Raw genomic sequence first — 14,898 nt, 5'->3', positions numbered from 1 at the left:
TTTTGAGGTCGAAAAAATTTTTGACTTTTTTTGCCCGAAAAAAAGGCCATACTATACTATGACGTTTTTTATCAAATTTTGAGGTCAAAAAAAATTTTGACTTTTTTTGCCTGAAAAAAACGCCTTACTATACTATGACGTTTTTTATGACATTCTGAGGTCGAAAATTTTTTTGACTTTTTTTGCCCGAAAAAAACGCCTTACTATACTATGACGTTTTTTATAAAATTTTGAGATCAAAAAAAATTTTGACTTTTTTTGCCTGAAAAAAACGCCTTACTATACTATGATGTTTTTTATGAAATTTTCAGATCGAAAAAAATTTTGACTTTTTTTGCCCGATTTTGAAGACTTACTATATTATGACGTTTTTAATGACATTTTGAGGTCGAAAATTTTTTTGACTTTTTTTGCCCGAAAAAAACGCCTTACTATACTATGACGTTTTTTATAAAATTTTGAGGTCAAAAAAATTTTTGACTTTTTTTGCCTGAAAAAAACGCCTTACTATACTATGATGTTTTTTATGAAATTTTCAGATCGAAAAAAATTTTGACTTTTTTTGCCCGATTTTGAAGACTTACTATATTATGACGTTTTTTATAAAATTTTGAGGTCAAAAAAAATTTTGACTTTTTTTGTCTGAAAAAAACGCCTTACTATACTATGACGTTTTTTATGACATTTTGAGGTCGAAAAATTTTTTGACTTTTTTTGCCCGAAAAAAACGCCATACTATACTATGACGTTTTTTATCAAATTTTGAGGTCAATAAAAATTTTGACTTTTTTTGTCCGATTTTGACGCCTTACTATACTATGACGTTTTTTATGACATTTTGAGGTTAAAAAAAATGTTGACTTTTTTTGTCATTTTTTGACGCCTTACGGCCGTATGACGTTTTTTATGACATTTTGAGGTCAAAAAAAATTTTGACTTTTTTTGTCCGATTTTGACGCCTTACTATACTATGACGTTTTTTATGACACTTTGAGGTCGAAAAAAATTTTGACTTTTTTTGTCCGAAAAAAACGGCATACTATACTATGACGTTTTTATCAAATTTTGAGGTCAATAAAAATTTTGACTTTTTTTGTCCGATTTTGACGCCTTACTATACTATGACGTTTTTTATGACATTTTGAGGTTAAAAAAATTTTTGACTTTTTTTGTCATTTTTTGACGCCTTACGGCCGTATAACATTTTTTATGACATTTTGAGGTCAAAAAAAATTTTGACTTTTTTTGTCCGATTTTGACGCCTTACTATACTATGACGTTTTTTATGACATTCTGAGGTCGAAAAAATTTTTGACTTTTTTTGCCTGAAAAAAACGCCTTACTATACTATGACGTTTTTTATAAAATTTTGAGGTCAAAAAAAATTTTGACTTTTTTTGCCTGAAAAAAACGCCTTACTATACTAAGACGTTTTTTATCAAATTTTGAGGTCAATAAAAATTTTGACTTTTTTTGTCCGAAAAAAACGCCATACTATACTATGACGTTTTTTATCAAATTTTGAGGTCAATAAAAATTTTGACTTTTTTTGTCCGATTTTGACGCCTTACTATACTATGACGTTTTTTATGACATTTTGAGGTTAAAAAAAATTTTGACTTTTTTTGTCATTTTTTGACGCCTTACGGCCGTATGACGTTTTTTATGACATTTTGAGGTCAAAAAAAATTTTGACTTTTTTTGTCCGATTTTGAAGACTTACTATACTATGACGTTTTTAATGAAATTTTGAGGTCGAAAAAAATTTTGACTTTTTTTGCCCGAAAAAAACGCCATACTATACTAAGACGTTTTTTATCAAATTTTGAGGTCAATAAAAATTTTGACTTTTTTTGCCCGATTTGAAAGACTTACTATATTATGACGTTTTTTATAAAATTTTGAGGTCAAAAAAAATTTTGACTTTTTTTGTCTGAAAAAAACGCCTTACTATACTATGACGTTTTTTATGACATTTTGAGGTCGAAAAAATTTTTGACTTTTTTTGCCCGAAAAAAACGCCATACTATACTATGACGTTTTTTATCAAATTTTGAGGTCAATAAAAATTTTGACTTTTTTTGTCCGATTTTGACGCCTTACTATACTATGACGTTTTTTATGACATTTTGAGGTTAAAAAAAATGTTGACTTTTTTTGTCATTTTTTGACGCCTTACGGCCGTATGACGTTTTTTATGACATTTTGAGGTCAAAAAAAATTTTGACTTTTTTTGTCCGATTTTGACGCCTTACTATACTATGACGTTTTTTATGACACTTTGAGGTCGAAAAAAATTTTGACTTTTTTTGTCCGAAAAAAACGGCATACTATACTATGACGTTTTTTATGACATTTTGAGGTCGAAAAAAATTTTGACTTTTTTTGCCCGAAAAAAACGCCATACTATACTATGACGTTTTTTATCAAATTTTGAGGTCAAAAAAATTTTTGACTTTTTTTGCCTGAAAAAAAACGCCTTACTATACTATGACGTTTTTTATGACATTCTGAGGTCGAAAAAATTTTTGACTTTTTTTGCCCGAAAAAAACGCCTTACTATACTATGACGTTTTTTATAAAATTTTGAGGTCAAAAAAAATTTTGACTTTTTTTGTCCGATTTTGACGCCTTACTATACTATGACGTTTTTTAATGACATTTTGAGGTTAAAAAAATTTTTGACTTTTTTTGTCATTTTTTGACGCCTTACGGCCGTATGACATTTTTTAAGACATTTTGAGGTCGAAAATTTTTTTGACTTTTTTCGTCTGATTTTGACGCCTTACTATACTATGACGTTTTTTATGACATTTTGAGGTCAAAAAAAATTTTGACTTTTTTTGTCCGATTTTGAAGCCTTACTATACTATGACGTTTTTTATGACATTCTGAGGTCGAAAAAAATGTTGACTTTTTTTGCCTGAAAAAAACGCCTTACTATACTATGATGTTTTTTATGAAATTTTGAGATCGAAAAAAATGTTGACTTTCTTTGCCTGAAAAAAACGCCTTACTATACTATGACGTTTTTTATGACATTTTGAGGTCAAAAAAATATTTGACTTTTTTTGGCATTTTTTTGACGTCTTAGTATACTATGACGTTTTTCATGACATTTTGAGGTAAAAAAAATTTTTGACTTTTTTTGGCATTTTTTGATGCCTTACGGCCGTATGACGTCTTTCATGACATTTTGAGGTCAAAAAAAATTTCGACTTTTTTTGTCATTTTTTGACGTCTTACTATACTATGACGTTTTTTATGACATTTTGAGGTCGAAAAAAATTTCGACTTTTTTTGGCCGATTTTGACGCCTTACTATACTATGATGTTTTTCATGACATTTTGAGGTCAAAAAAAATTTCGACTTTTTTTGTCATTTTTTGACGCCTTAGTATACTATGACGTTTTTCATGACATTTTGAGGTCAAAAAAAATTTCGACTTTTTTTGGCCGATTTTGACGCCTTACTATACTATTACGCTTTTCATGACATTTTGAGGTAAAAAAAAAAATTCGACTTTTTTTGATGCCTTACGGCCATATGACATTTTTTATGACATTTTGAGGTCCAAAAAAATTTTTGACCTTTTTTGGCATTTTTTCAGGCCTTACGGCCGTATGACGTTTTTTATGACATTTTGAGGTCCAAAAAAAATTTCGACTTTTTTTGGCATTTTTTGACGCCTTACGGCCGTATGACGTTTTTCATGACATTTTGAGGTCAAAAAAATTTTTGACTTTTTTTGTCTTTTTTTGATGCCTTACGACCGTATGACGTTTTTCATGACATTTTGAGGTAAAAAAAATTTTTGACTTTTTTTTGTCATTTTTTCACGCCTTACTATACTATGACGTCTTTCATGACATTTTGAGGTCAAAAAAAATTTCGACTTTTTTTGTCATTTTTTGACGTCTTACTATACTATGACGTTTTTTATGACATTTTGAGGTCGAAAAAAATTTCGACTTTTTTTGGCCGATTTTGACGCCTTACTATACTATGACGTTTTTCATGACATTTTGAGGTCAAAAAAATTTTTGATTTTTTTTGTCATTTTTTGATGCCTTACGGCCGTATGACGTTTTTTATGACATTTTGAGGCCAAAAAAATTTCGACTTTTTTTGGCCGATTTTGACGCCTTACTATACTATGACGTTTTTCATGACATTTTGAGGTCAAAAATTTTTTTGACTTTTTTTGTTATTTTTTCACGCCTTACTATACTATGACGTCTTTCATGACATTTTGAGGTCAAAAAAAATTTCGACTTTTTTTGGCCGATTTTGACGCCTTACTATACTATGACGTTTTTCATGACATTTTGAGGTCAAAAATTTTTTTGACTTTTTTTTGTCATTTTTTGATGTCTTAGTATACTATGACGTTTTTCATGACATTTTGAGGTCAAAAAAAATTTCGACTTTTTTTGGCCGATTTTGACGCCTTACTATACTATTACGCTTTTCATGACATTTTGAGGTAAAAAAAAAATTCGACTTTTTTTGATGCCTTACGGCCGTATGACATTTTTTATGACATTTTGAGGTCCAAAAAAATTTTTGACCTTTTTTGGCATTTTTTCAGGCCTTACGGCCGTATGACGTTTTTTATGACATTTTGAGGTCCAAAAAAATTTTTGACTTTTTTTGGCATTTTTTGACGTCTTAGTATACAATGACGTTTTTCATGACATTTTGAGGTCAAAAAAATTTTTTTGACTTTTTTTGGCGTTTTTTGACGTCTTAGTATACTATGACGTTTTTCATGACATTTTGAGGTCAAAAAAAATTTCGACTTTTTTTGGCCGATTTTGACGCCTTACTATACTATTACGCTTTTCATGACATTTTGAGGTAAAAAAAAAATTCGACTTTTTTTGATGCCTTACGGCCGTATGACATTTTTTATGACATTTTGAGGTCCAAAAAAATTTTTGACCTTTTTTGGCATTTTTTCAGGCTTTACGGCCGTATGACATTTTTTATGACATTTTGAGGTCCAAAAAATTTTTTGACTTTTTTTGGCATTTTTTGACGTCTTAGTATACAATGACGTTTTTCATGACATTTTGAGGTCAAAAAAAATTTTTTGACTTTTTTTGGCGTTTTTTGACGTCTTAGTATACTATGACGTTTTTCATGACATTTTGAGGTCAGAAAAAATTTCGACTTTTTTTGATGCCTTACGGCTGTATGACGTTTTTTATGACATTTTGAGGTCAAAAAAAATTTCAACTTTTTTTGGCATTTTTTGACGTCTTAGTATACTATGACATTTTTCATGAAATTTTGAGGTCAAAAAATTTTTTGACTTTTTTTGACGCCTTACTATACTATGACGTTTTTCATGACATTTTAAGGTAAAAAAAAAATTTCAACTTTTTTTGGCATTTTTTGACGCCTTATGACGTTTTTCATGACATTTTGATGTCAAAAATTTTTTTGACTTTTTTTGTCATTTTTTTACGTCTTAGTATACTATGACGTTTTTCATGACATTTTGAGGTCAAAAAAAATTTTGACTTTTTTTGTCATTTTTTGATGCCTTATGGCTATATGACGTTTTTCATGACATTTTGAGGTCAAAAAATTTTTTGACTTTTTTTTGTCATTTTTTGACGTCTTAGTATACTATGACGTTTTTCATGACATTTTGAGGTAAAAAAAAATTTCGACTTTTTTTGGCATTTTTTGATGCCTTACGGCCGTGTGACGTTTTTTATGACATTTTGAGGTCAAAAAAAATTTTGACTTTTTTTTGTCATTTTTTGACGTCTTAGTATACTATGACGTTTTTCATGACATTTTGAGGTCAAAAAAATTTTGACTTTTTTTGTCATTTTTTGACGCCTTACGGCCGTATGACGTTTTTTATGACATTTTGAGATCAAAAAAAGTTTTGACTTTTTTTGCCCGAAAAAAACGGCATACTATACTATGACGGTTTGACTATTTTTATGACATTTTTAGGCCACAAAAAAGTGTTACTTTTTTTTGTCGATTTTGTTTTTCCTGGATGACTGGACACAGCCAATCACCAGCACTTTTGAGCTTGGCACGTCAAACATGCCTCAAGCTTATTGAATCACTGACGTTGATGAGATTAACCCATTAGGTTATCGAACTAAATGACTTTTGAAAACCCAATAGTATCAAGGCAATTCGGTCGATACCTTAGGAAGTATTGAATTCGATACCCTACATTTCAGTGTAATTACCATTGAGCGAGTCACTCAGGTAGATCTTGTATCTCAGCGAGTTGCAGAGCTGGATCCCTACAAATTTCCGGTACCAAGTTCTCTTCACATACTGCTTTCCATTGCATTCAGAGTAGGCATCAGCTTTAAATGGGAACTGAGTCCAGATGGCATCTTTGCCTGAGAGGAAATCATTTAGAAGAAAAGGCTTTATCTATTGTAAGTCATCTGTGTAAACAATCCAAAAACTATACAAGGTTCAATAAAACAGCTTGACTTTACTGGAACACACGAATGAGAGGAAGAAAAAAGACAATATTCACCTGAAGCATATTCACTCACACGTGGATCCGCTACAAATGTGAGAGAAAGTTCCAATAAAGAACATCAGAACAACTTAGCAGTAACACACAGTCATGAGGCCTCTTGAAGTATTGTGTTAGACAAAGCCAGACTTGTATCAGAGCTAATTGGCCATAGTATCTACAATGTTCAAATCCAAAAGGCTGGACTTTGATCACATCAGGGCAAGAGGCCAATTAAGAAAAGCATTCCCCTTGCGTGCTGTCATTCTGAGTTTAAAAACACGTTTGATCAACTCACTTTATGGTTGCTGCAAAATTAACTTTGTTCATAGCACTCTGATCACCAGGTGCACAATTTATGTCTGTTAGAAATGAGCCTCCAAGACATCTACGGAGCTGACAAGACTCTAGAGTCTTAATCAGTCACACCTCAGTGCCATGTTGAAATCATTAGACTAACAACTGCCAAACAGCCCATACTCAGAGATTCAAAGCAATGCTAATCGCTGCCTGATAGTTAGCAACATGTACAGTGGCATTTACATGCAACAAATCAGTCTCTTCTGTCAGAGCAAACAAATCTGAGTTTTCCGCTAGTGGATTAGATGGTTTGTAAAACTTGCCTGATTCTGTGCTAAACGATACAGGATCAGTGGAGGGTCCTGTTCCCATCTCGTTCTTTGGTGTTACTTTGAATTCATAACTGAAACAAAACAAATATTAAGAACAAGAAATATGAGTTATATACACACACAAAAAGAAATAAACCAAACTTTTTCATCCAAATCCTTCCCATCTCCAGAACTGGGACACACATTTTCATGCCTTTGACAGCTAAGTATGGGTCACACGCTCTCTCTCACTCTCACACTCACACTCACACACACACACACACACACACACACACACACACACACACACACACACACACACACACACACACAAGCTGATGGTTATTCCACGTGCTGCATTCAGATGTCCTGGCAAAATCGGGGACAGCAAACCCGGCCCAGGGGTGGGTTTTGGTGAGTTTTGAGACTCCAGATGCTGAGATCTAATTAAAAACTCAGAGACCCACTCCACCCATATTTCCTCAGCTTTTGTGTCACTTTGGCCATTTCCTGTCTGCAAAACCAAACGTGATTCACTGCATGAGCTGCAAGAGTATAAATGAAGCTGACCAAACTTCTAAAAGCAGCTCACTAACAGCCCTTCACTGCAATTTAATACTTGTCTCTCTTGGGCTACAGTGAACCATACTGATCAGCCAGTAGTTCCAGCATGCAGTATTTATTAAGCATAGGGTTTATATAGACAAACTTACAATAATGTAAACCTTGTGGGTGTTCCTGAGGTGTGCAGTTAGGGTACCTGACCTACTGGAAGACTAAAGGAAGAAACTGTAAAGGCAGCCTCCTTCCTGTTTTTCTTTGACATGATTTGTTCAACATGTCACATACCTGCTCTCCGGTTTGAGATTCTCCACGGCTGTATGTGTCTGGTTGGTCGTCAGTATGGACACTTCCTGTCCATTCGGCCCTTTAGTGGTGGTACTGACTTCATACTCTGAGAAAAGGAGGCAGAAGAATCTTGAGGGTGCTTTTAATAACACAATTTTACCTTTCAGCTTTGAGCAGCCGCAAATTACTTAACCTTGTTATTTTGTTACGTGATGAAAACGAAAATTCCCAATCGATTGGTTAATTACAACACTTTATAACACATGGATAACTGTGATCCATGACCATCACTTTGTCACCCATAAAAACATCTTTTCAAGAGATTAACTGACTCTGCAAGGAAGTACTCAATTTTGAAAACAAAACTAGACTTGAAAGCAAGGATAACATCATCCAAGCACCCCAATGCAACGTGAACCGTTTAAAAATATTAGCCTTTTGTTTGCCCATACTCTACCTTTGGTCTCATTGTCGGATTTCTGCCAGTCAAGAATGACAAAAGATGGGCAGCCCTCCACAGTAACCACAGTGAGGTTGGATGGTGGTATGCGGGGAGGGCCCGTCACATTCTGATCACTGCCTTCCTCACTAGGAAAATAAGCAAGGGAGGAGGTGATAGAGCATGGCTCATCTGGCTTCTTATCTGTCTTGTAGATCACATGGGGAGCTGTAGACAGGCACAATAAAAACAGCAGTGATTGATTTATGCATGCTCTTTTTTCTTTTTCTTTTTCTTTTTTACTATTTTATTTATTCACTGTTCAGTAGTGAGCAGCATTGTTAAAGAGCTTATTATTTCAACAATGAAGGCTTTAAACCTGCAGTGGAGCTGTAAAGATGAGGATTTCTTACCTACAAAGCGCTTCTTGCCCATGATGTCCACCTCTGACGCAGGCAGGGGCCTGAATATGGAGGAGTTTTCATATATGTCAAAATGGCTGCCTGAAAGGAAACAGGAGAGAAGAGTTAGGGTTAGTTAGATGTGCCAGTAGTTCCTGGCAGCTCTCTCTGTTCTCATTTTTACAGCTCTGGCCCTGGGCAACCACCAGCCCGCTCAGCACCTGCTATGGCCTCCACCCAGGCTTTTTGTCTCTTAACAGTAAAAATGTTCTTTTTCTTTTGCTTAATGCACCTGCAAGCTGCATCACCAATATATCCCGATTATTATAAACATGCATGGACTGACTCATAGCTTTTTCGGTCACTTATATTCTCACACTCATGGATGTACGCAAGCAAAGCTGCTCCTCCTAAGACACATAAAAAGTTGTGTTAATCATACTGTTTACTGCCGGGGCGGAGGTGGTTGTCTGCTGTCTGCGCTCTTGTTTGGGCTTGGCTGTGACCAGAGTGAATGGCTTGAAGATAGCCTCCTTGTCTCCTTGTTTCATGGATTTATCTGAGGACAAAGAGGAGAACAGATGAGTTCTTCACCCTCATCATCTGATTCACAGTCACACACAGTTGTCGTCCATCTGCTCTGGCCAACTTCACTGAGCAACTCGGTGGCCTTTTCCTGGCTGCTGAAAGATCAGAGATTGTTTTTTGAGTAATATCTCTTGTGCTTTTTAAAGGTGGGAAAAGGGTCTGCCAGAATACATCTGCTGAGACCAAGGATGCCCAGATGCTCAGAACCATGCACATATTCAAGCACATGAACAGTGAAAGTGAGTGAAGTGAAGTGAAAACAAAAGTGAGTGAAGCACAGTCCAGAAAAAAAGGCTTTAGCAACAAGGCCACCAAGATGAGCCGTACTGTTCAGAAAAAATGTTGTTTTGTGCATTAGAACACATTGCAAGCTGTTCAGAGAGTTGTAAGCTTTTTTTTGTTTGTTTTTGCAGACAACAACTTAAGACTGGGGTTCTCAGACTGTGAAGGATTTTATTTTTATAAGACTTATGGAAAAGTGTGTGGTGAAACTAAAGTTGAATAAATTGGATTCATGTGGGACTAATAAACAAGGGCTCTTACACACTAGCAAGGCTGTAAAGGTAGAAAGAGTTTAATTTGGACGACAAAGAGGAGAGCCAGAGATGCTCATCAAGCAGTCATGTCAGAGAATTCAAGAAAATAAAAAAGCAAAGTACATCTATGAGCATCTCCACAGCTCACTAATTAAACAAATAAATGTTTACTTGTTAATCTGCACAAATACAAAGTGATAAAAAGTGGGTGTCACAAAGGTCTATTCATTGGCCGGGGCACACTCCCTGTTTTCAGTCTTTGTTCTAAGCTGGGCTAACCAGCTATTAGCTGTAGTTGAACAAACAGACATGAAAGTGGTATCAATCTTCTCATCTAACTCTTGGCAGGAAAGCAAATAAAGTTATTTTCCAAAATGTCAAGCTATCCCTTTAACTTGCATAATTTCCACCTGTGAAACCAATCAAAAATCCTTGATAACGTTCTTGATATTATTTCAATAAAGTTACAACTTGGCTTGGCTTGTTTCTTCTATCACCAAGATGGTAAATGGTTGACAAAAATTAAATTGGTTTAGTGTGGATGAAAGAAGAAGTTTGAGAGCCACTAGCTCAAGAAGCAGCTTAAGTCAAGTCTCCCCCTAAGCTTGCTGTTGTGTGTATAATTACAGTGCACAGGACAAGCTGCAGCAGTGTTCAGTGGTCAGTACATCCATCACTGTTGCCCTCACCATAGTCACTGGGTTTCCCCACCAGGTTGAGTCTCTTGTTGACAGGAATAGGGGAATGCAGAACTGCAGGGGATCATGGGAAACAAGAGTTTGTTTCAGATTTCAGATTAAAAATCCCAACTGAAACAGAAGAACAGGCGGTTGGCACTGAAGAACAAATACAAAAACTGAAAACAAGTGCTGTTGGTTATTTTAATGGAGCAATAATAATGAAAGGATGTCAGATTTATAGATTCACAAAGAGGGAAACACAGGGCAGAGGACTGCAGTAACACTACAAAAATGAGTGTTCAAACACAGGCATAACATAAGCGACAATAAAGCACATAACAACAGGCAGATTGCATGTGAAATGCTGAAGTCACTTTGTGAAGCACTGCCATGGCCTTTAACTAATGAAAGCCAGTCAGTATTTGATAACCTTGAAACAATAAACCACTGCTTTAGCCACTCGTTCTAAAATCCCCAGAAGAAAAACTGAGGGACTTAAAAATGCTTAGTAAATCTTGATCAGGAAACTGAGGTATCAGGTCCAGTAAGTCTTTTTGTATGATTCTGACTCCCTTCTATGAACTTTCTTTTGGATTTGATGAAATTTCACCACCAAATTATCCAGAAAATCCTTCCACCACAGAAAATACAATAAAATAAAGCTAGGAAATAAAGACCAGATCACTTTCACTCTAAACTGCTAGAATGAACATGAGAAATGAATTGGCTTTAGTCAACTTGATAAGCAGTCATAAGAAAGAGCAGGACTTTTGTGATGAAAACACCTTTGCTACAAACCATAAAACTCATATTTATTAATGTGAGATCTGCCATGATTTAATCTTGTTAAACAAGCATAATCTTCCTAAATCTTTGTTTGTGATATCTTAGAGGAGCTGGAGAAGCTCTGGAAGACTTGACACATGAAATTACTGATACACGTTTCATTGCTTAGAGACCATTCTAGCAAAGTTCATTTCCAAAGCATCTGCTCCCTTCAACATTTGTCATTTTCTTATCTCAGAGATTCATCAATGGTCATTCTGTTGACAAGATTCTGTAATTGTCCGATTGTCAGGGCCGAAACACCCCAAAAACATTTCTCTTGGATTTGTTTCCTCCTCCCTGGAGCTGACCTCCCCCTGGTCTGCATAAATCAGCCATCTCTGGCATCTCCTCCATACAGAAAAGACAGAAAAGAGATGAGGCTATCAAGATAAACCGAAACAACATCTGCCAACAAGTCTCACTGATCTCCACTCAAGTAGAGCCTCTGACTCACACATGGCATAACTGACAGCTAATGGCAAACATATGCTCACACATAAAGTCATACAATACGTTGATGCACCAGTCACAAATGATTCAAACACATAAGACAAGGTGAAGTATGGAAAACTGACAGCTCAAAATGGTGGTGTCATGGTCAAAGAAAACATACTAATTTGATTACCGGTCGATGCAATATCAACAATATGTGGCTACAGTGTACATAATACAATGTGGTCAGTGTTCTACAGTTTCTACAGAGGTTGCGTTTCTCACAATAAACAACTCAAACTGCAGGTCAGGCCTCTGCTGTGCCAAAGGCCTCAGACTCAAAACAGAGATTTATGTTCAGTCTAGAAAAATATTCCCACTGAATACATACCACTGTCTCACAACACTATGGCTGCTGCATTTGCAAAATGCACTGAGATTTCAGAGCTGAACACTGTACATTTCACACCTGCAGTCCACTGCAAGAGCTTTGAAACAATTTCAAGTTGAAATGACAGTGTGAAGCAGAGGTCTATAAAACTGTTGGGGACACGTTGTGATCCACAATTTCGCCAAAAGCACACTCCGTACCACCTTTTGTGTACAATATAAAGTCTGTTTGGGATGAGAAGTAATAATTTTGTTGCACGTCATTTACTTCGTGGAGGTAGTAAGTGACCTACGTGACGATTACATCTTTTTAAAAAGGTAACAGTCACTTGGAGCTTTGTACTTGCATGTGTGTGCGGGGCGGCAGGCAAAACAACTATTCTTTTTCTGTAGAGCTGCTTCCAGAGAGCCTTGCGACTCCTTGAAGACCTCTGAAACTATCCAAGTTTCCAGAAATAACACACACCAGCTGTGACATGGGACTGAAGCACAACCTGTCTTCACAACTCCAAACAACAAGGAACGAGTGGAGCGCCACAATTAATACATGTGGTGGTTTGCATTATGACTTGAGATGGATTTGATTACTCTAATTAACCGAGCCTGCCTGGCAGAATGGAAACAATGTGATTGACCAAAAAAGGGGCAAACCACGTTCAGGCTAAAGCTATTCTCAAACTACTTCAAACCATTTCCTGATTACAGGTCTGTATGTGCAGTAGACTAAATAACATGGAGAGGGCAGGTATATACCTTAATTAGAATCATATATGGCTTCAGTCTCAGTCAAGTATAAGCTACTGGGACAAAACGTGTTGGACAGCACAAACCACAACAGACACAAAACGTCACAGTGACAGACAAGTTGAAAATCAGAGAGCATCAGAGGATTGTGACAAAAGCACACATCAATGTGACTGTGTGGGACAGGACAAAACAGTGCCTCTTAGGTTAGTGAATGAGGAACACTGAAAGGTGATCATCTTGGTTTGTCGTTACCAGGGTTTTCTTTGGACCTCACCACAGGTTTAGGGAGAGCATTGTCCCTATGATGCACTCCATCAGGTGCTGGAGGGAGAAAAAGGTCTGTTATAAAATGTTTGGTGTCAGAAGAAAATCAGAAAGAAAAAAAATGTTTTTTTGTCTTTCTTTCTCACCATGTGAGAAAGAAAGCCTTTTCTTACTTTTCTTACTCTCCAGTGTTAGTGACAATACAGCTTGAGGCTTGTTTGTGTTTTCAACGTGGCTTTACAGATGTTCTGGAAATACAAATGGAACTTATCTCTTGACATTTCCCGCTTTCTGTTCTTTTATAAGTCTTTGGGGAGTTTGCGAGTGCATTTGAGAGAGGGAAAGCCACAGTGAGAGAAAGAAAGAGAAGAGACTGGCTGTGGCGGCTGTACTTTTGGCACAGTGCTTGGCTTGGCATGGTTGGTGTAAAATGTGGTGTGTCCTGGCCAGTGCTGTGGCCAAACTTCCCACCCGGCCAACATGAGGGGACTGTAAATCATGTTAACGATCCTGACCCCAGAGACACCACTACTGCTCATGGTGAAGGTGTGAAATAGACACCGTGCCACAACATGGCGAACACATGGACTGTGAGAAGAAGTGAAGCAGAAGATAGAGCTAGAGATAGAAAAAGGAACAAGCATTCAAATGTCTATTGTATGTAATCAAACATGGATTATGTGCTAAATCAAGAGCCATGATTTTGTCTTCTCCTGTAGATGCACAGCTGCAGAAGAGAGCGTGAGAGAGTGTTGACAGCAGAGGATAACCTGAGGTAGTTGCTTGGGAAGAGGGAATAAGAGGAAGGGAAGTGAGTACTCCATTACCCCTAGGTGTGCTGGAGCTGTGAGAAGAGGTGAATGTCTTGGATGAAGATATTTGTCTGACACCAGTGCGAGTGGAGTGAGAAGAAACCCGGTTGCGAAGCAGCGTGGTGTTTCTTCTTGCTGTAGGAACTGATGAGCTAATGGGAGAACGAGGGACTTCAGCAACAGATGATCTGAGGATGCCAAGACCTACATGTGGAGAAAGGCAATTGGGGAAGTTAGAGATGATCCACCTCTGAGCTTGCCAGCCTTACCTAAATGGAATAAATGATAGAGCACATCAGTGAAAAAGAATGTAGAGGAGTAGACAATGAATGAAATGACAGAGAGGCATAAATGAGATCAAAAGCTAGCCAGACTGCTCTGGTTGAGAGTGGACAGGGGTGAGGTGACTGTGCTGGACTGAAAATGGAGGCACACATGGAGGCAGGGATAATGATGGCATGGGGTGTGTTGGGTGGCAGGATGGAGATGGAGATGGGGAAGCAGTGACATCATCCAGTGGGTTGAAATACAACTGAAAGCACTGGGTTCCACGTGGCTTGACGAAAAAGCAGAGATGGTGATGCAACAAACATGTCATGGTGTTTACCATGATTGTAACTACCGGCTTTCTCTGTAGCCAGGGCAGGTCTTGGTAGAGGTTTGCCCTCTTCTGGTGGACTAGGAGCTGTATGAAAGAGAACTCACTTTTTTATCTATGATAATATGTATTCAATGTATGTATGTTGTTGTTTTCTCTAAAAACTCAGTACAAATACAACTAAAATTTCAATCAATATGCCCCTTTTAAAATA

At 36.5% G+C, this 14,898-nt stretch overlaps 1 protein-coding gene across 7 annotated transcripts in view; it reads right to left on the bottom strand.

Moving 5' to 3' along the window:
- LOC121194170 (target of Nesh-SH3) overlaps window positions 1-14,898 on the bottom strand; it is a 50,839-nt gene that overhangs the window by 20,112 nt on the left and 15,829 nt on the right. For 2 of the 7 annotated variants that reach the window (XM_041056827.1, XM_041056828.1), the window contains 10 exons: window positions 14,102-14,290; window positions 13,263-13,331; window positions 10,623-10,685; window positions 9,252-9,368; window positions 8,822-8,911; window positions 8,427-8,636; window positions 7,970-8,075; window positions 7,133-7,212; window positions 6,528-6,557; window positions 6,226-6,384 (listed from right to left, as the gene is read on the bottom strand). In XM_041056827.1, the coding sequence (XP_040912761.1) occupies window positions 6,226-6,384; window positions 6,528-6,557; window positions 7,133-7,212; window positions 7,970-8,075; window positions 8,427-8,636; window positions 8,822-8,911; window positions 9,252-9,368; window positions 10,623-10,685; window positions 13,263-13,331; window positions 14,102-14,290 (1,113 nt within the window). Of the gene's footprint in view, window positions 1-6,225; window positions 6,385-6,527; window positions 6,558-7,132; window positions 7,213-7,969; window positions 8,076-8,426; window positions 8,637-8,821; window positions 8,912-9,251; window positions 9,369-10,622; window positions 10,686-13,262; window positions 13,332-14,101; window positions 14,291-14,693; window positions 14,772-14,898 lie in introns of all 7 variants that reach the window. The other 5 variants (XM_041056823.1, XM_041056824.1, XM_041056825.1 and 2 more) reach the window with 5 other exon arrangements.

This window comes from Toxotes jaculatrix, chromosome 15 (genome assembly GCF_017976425.1).
Source record: "Toxotes jaculatrix isolate fToxJac2 chromosome 15, fToxJac2.pri, whole genome shotgun sequence".
In the NCBI taxonomy this organism is placed as follows: domain Eukaryota; kingdom Metazoa; phylum Chordata; class Actinopteri; family Toxotidae; genus Toxotes; species Toxotes jaculatrix.
The sequence above is the reverse complement of the archived record's forward strand: the minus strand, read 5'-3'. Positions and strand labels throughout refer to the sequence as shown.